General features: G+C 33.1%; 1 protein-coding gene across 2 annotated transcripts in view; it reads left to right on the forward strand.

The window, feature by feature from the left end:
- Positions 1-2,500, forward strand: part of LOC125034176 (filamin-A-like) — a gene marked incomplete at its 5' end in the record, with an annotated part of 125,693 nt that overhangs the window by 97,487 nt on the left and 25,706 nt on the right. Inside the window, 1 exon segment of one of the 2 annotated variants that reach the window (XM_047625857.1) lies at positions 429-575. In XM_047625857.1, the coding sequence (XP_047481813.1) occupies positions 429-575 (147 nt within the window). 2 annotated transcript variants of the gene reach the window in all.

The following is a 2,500-nucleotide window of genomic DNA, read 5'->3' on the forward strand; positions in this document are numbered from 1 at the left end:
TCTTCTTCTTCTTCTTCTTCCTCCTCTTCTTCTTTATTTCCTTTTTCTTCTTCTTCATTTCTTTATCTATCTTTTGTTCACTTTCTCCCTCTCTCCTTTCAATGTACATATAGTCTTTTTTGCTTGAATGCCACTTAAAGAGGACCATTGTATATGTGAAACATGGCAGTAAATAAATGTGAAAAAAAGCATTCATAAGTGTATAAACATGAAATATGTACCTATATACTGTTAGCATACTGTTAGCATACTTTTTGTGATAAATGTGCACATATGTACATATATACATACACACATTACCTATATTAAGTTCTCTAAAAGCACATACTTATCTTCAAGAATACAATAGGTATAGATAATGATAAACAGGTGCATCCAAGAACACCCAAGCAGGTCCTCCTCCACTAATGTTTTCTCCCCCCTTGCAGGCTCCCCCTTCAAGTTCCACGTTGACTCCATTTCCTCGGGTTATGTAACAGCCTATGGGTCCGGTTTGGTTCATGGCATCACAGGCGAGCCATGCAACTTCATGATCTCCACCAAGGACGCTGGTGCAGGTAGCTCCACACTGCGCGGTAGGGTCTCCATTTCTTTCTTTGGGTCTTTACCTCTTCTTCTTCCTCCTTACTCCTCCTCCTCCTCCTCCTCCTCCTCCTCCTCCTCCTCCTCCTCCTCCTCCTCCTCCTCCTCCTCCTCCTCCTTCCACTTTGAAGCATCCTTCGCTCCCTGAGGATTGTCTGCTTCAAGAGAACCGAGTGAAGGATCAGCTTAAAGCATCAGGAGGGGATGATAAGAACGTACTCCATGGGATTTCCCCGAAACGTGGATGTAGGTTTGAAAAAGAAGAAAAAAAAGGTTTTATTTATTTTTACTTTTTATTGCTTTGAGGCCTTAGGTGTGGGAATGGAAGAGATAGGAAAAGTTTCTTTTTGGTGAAGATTGACAAGTGAAATCAATAGATTATCTGATCAAAAATTAAATTTCACATCTAGTTCTGTGCCCTGGTTTGTTTCAGGGAAGAAATATCAGAACTGTTGACATAACATCAGGAAAAAAAAATGTTAGTTTCACTTGATATATATAAAAACATCAGTTCCATAAATCTGTTCAACCACACTTTATTAAAAAAAAAAAAAAAAAAAAAAGGTAATCTCATTGGATATCATCTCAAAAAGATGGAAAAGATTTTTAAAAAAATTATGCCAGACTTGAGCGGAAATCCAAAAAAAACATTCGAGTCTCCTTGAAGGATAAGCCTCACTTGCTCCCACACATCCAGGCAGAATTGAGCTGACAGTATCTCTGCTGACACGTTGATGTGCAGTAGTGTCTGTCTCCTGCAGACTTCTCGTTAACACAGGCAGTTCTGCGCAGAGGAACAGAATCATGCATGTATATGTCGTCTTTGTTAAGGTGTAGCTTCAATTAATACAGTGTTTATGATGAGTATTCACTTTTTGCAAGATATTGATGTTACTGATATCTAGCAGAGGCTTATTATGGTATAGAATCAGTTAGTTTTTGCATCATATTTGTTGATTGAGAATCAGATATAGCCAAGTTAGTTTAGGGCAAAAGTATCTAATTTTTATGTACATATTTTTGGCCAGAATGTTTTTTTTTTTTTTTTTTTTTTTTTACCTGATCACAAAAACTTTTATGTACATTATTATTTGGTTTTCTTCTCATTTTCAAGCATCGTGCAGGAGTAAATGAAGGTTTGCATACGAAGACATTGCACAGTTTGTTATTATAAATTTTATTTCTCCATAATGGTTCTTTTCTCCTGTTCTTTTTTTGTTTTTTTGTTTTTTTTTTGTTTTTTGTTTTTGTTTTTTCCTTTTGCCCTTATTTCTCACCCTACTTCATCTTCCACAATTTCATTTCATTTTCCCCCAATGGAGCCCTACTTTTGTTTTTGTTTTTTGTGATAGTTCATATCTTGTTTATTATTGATTGTAAGTTCTCATATACATTATGATTTTTGTTATTAGGTATATATATATATATATATATATATATATATATATATGTATGTATGTGTATATATATATATATATATATATATATATATATATATGTATGTATGTGTATATATATATATATATATATATATATATATATATATATGTTATATATATATATTATATTATATTATATATAAATATATGTATGTGCATATATGAATATACATATAGCTACATACATATATATATATAAGTGGCATTGGTGATCATGTATTTATTTGCTATTTCATACATTTTACAATTTTATTTCTTTTGCTTTCTGTTCCTCTCCAAATTATATTACAGTCGGACCTCAACATTAGGATTACATTTCAAATCCCATTGAAGGTTCATGAATGTATATTGTTAACATACATTACATACTGTAACTGACCACATTTCCTGCAGGGTGATTAGTTGCCAAAGTTTTAGTCAAAGTGGATTGCAGATCAAATTTTAATGTTGCAGATCAAATTTTAATGTTGCAGATCAAA

Source organism: Penaeus chinensis, chromosome 17, assembly GCF_019202785.1.
Source record: "Penaeus chinensis breed Huanghai No. 1 chromosome 17, ASM1920278v2, whole genome shotgun sequence".
Lineage (NCBI taxonomy): Eukaryota > Metazoa > Arthropoda > Malacostraca > Decapoda > Penaeidae > Penaeus > Penaeus chinensis.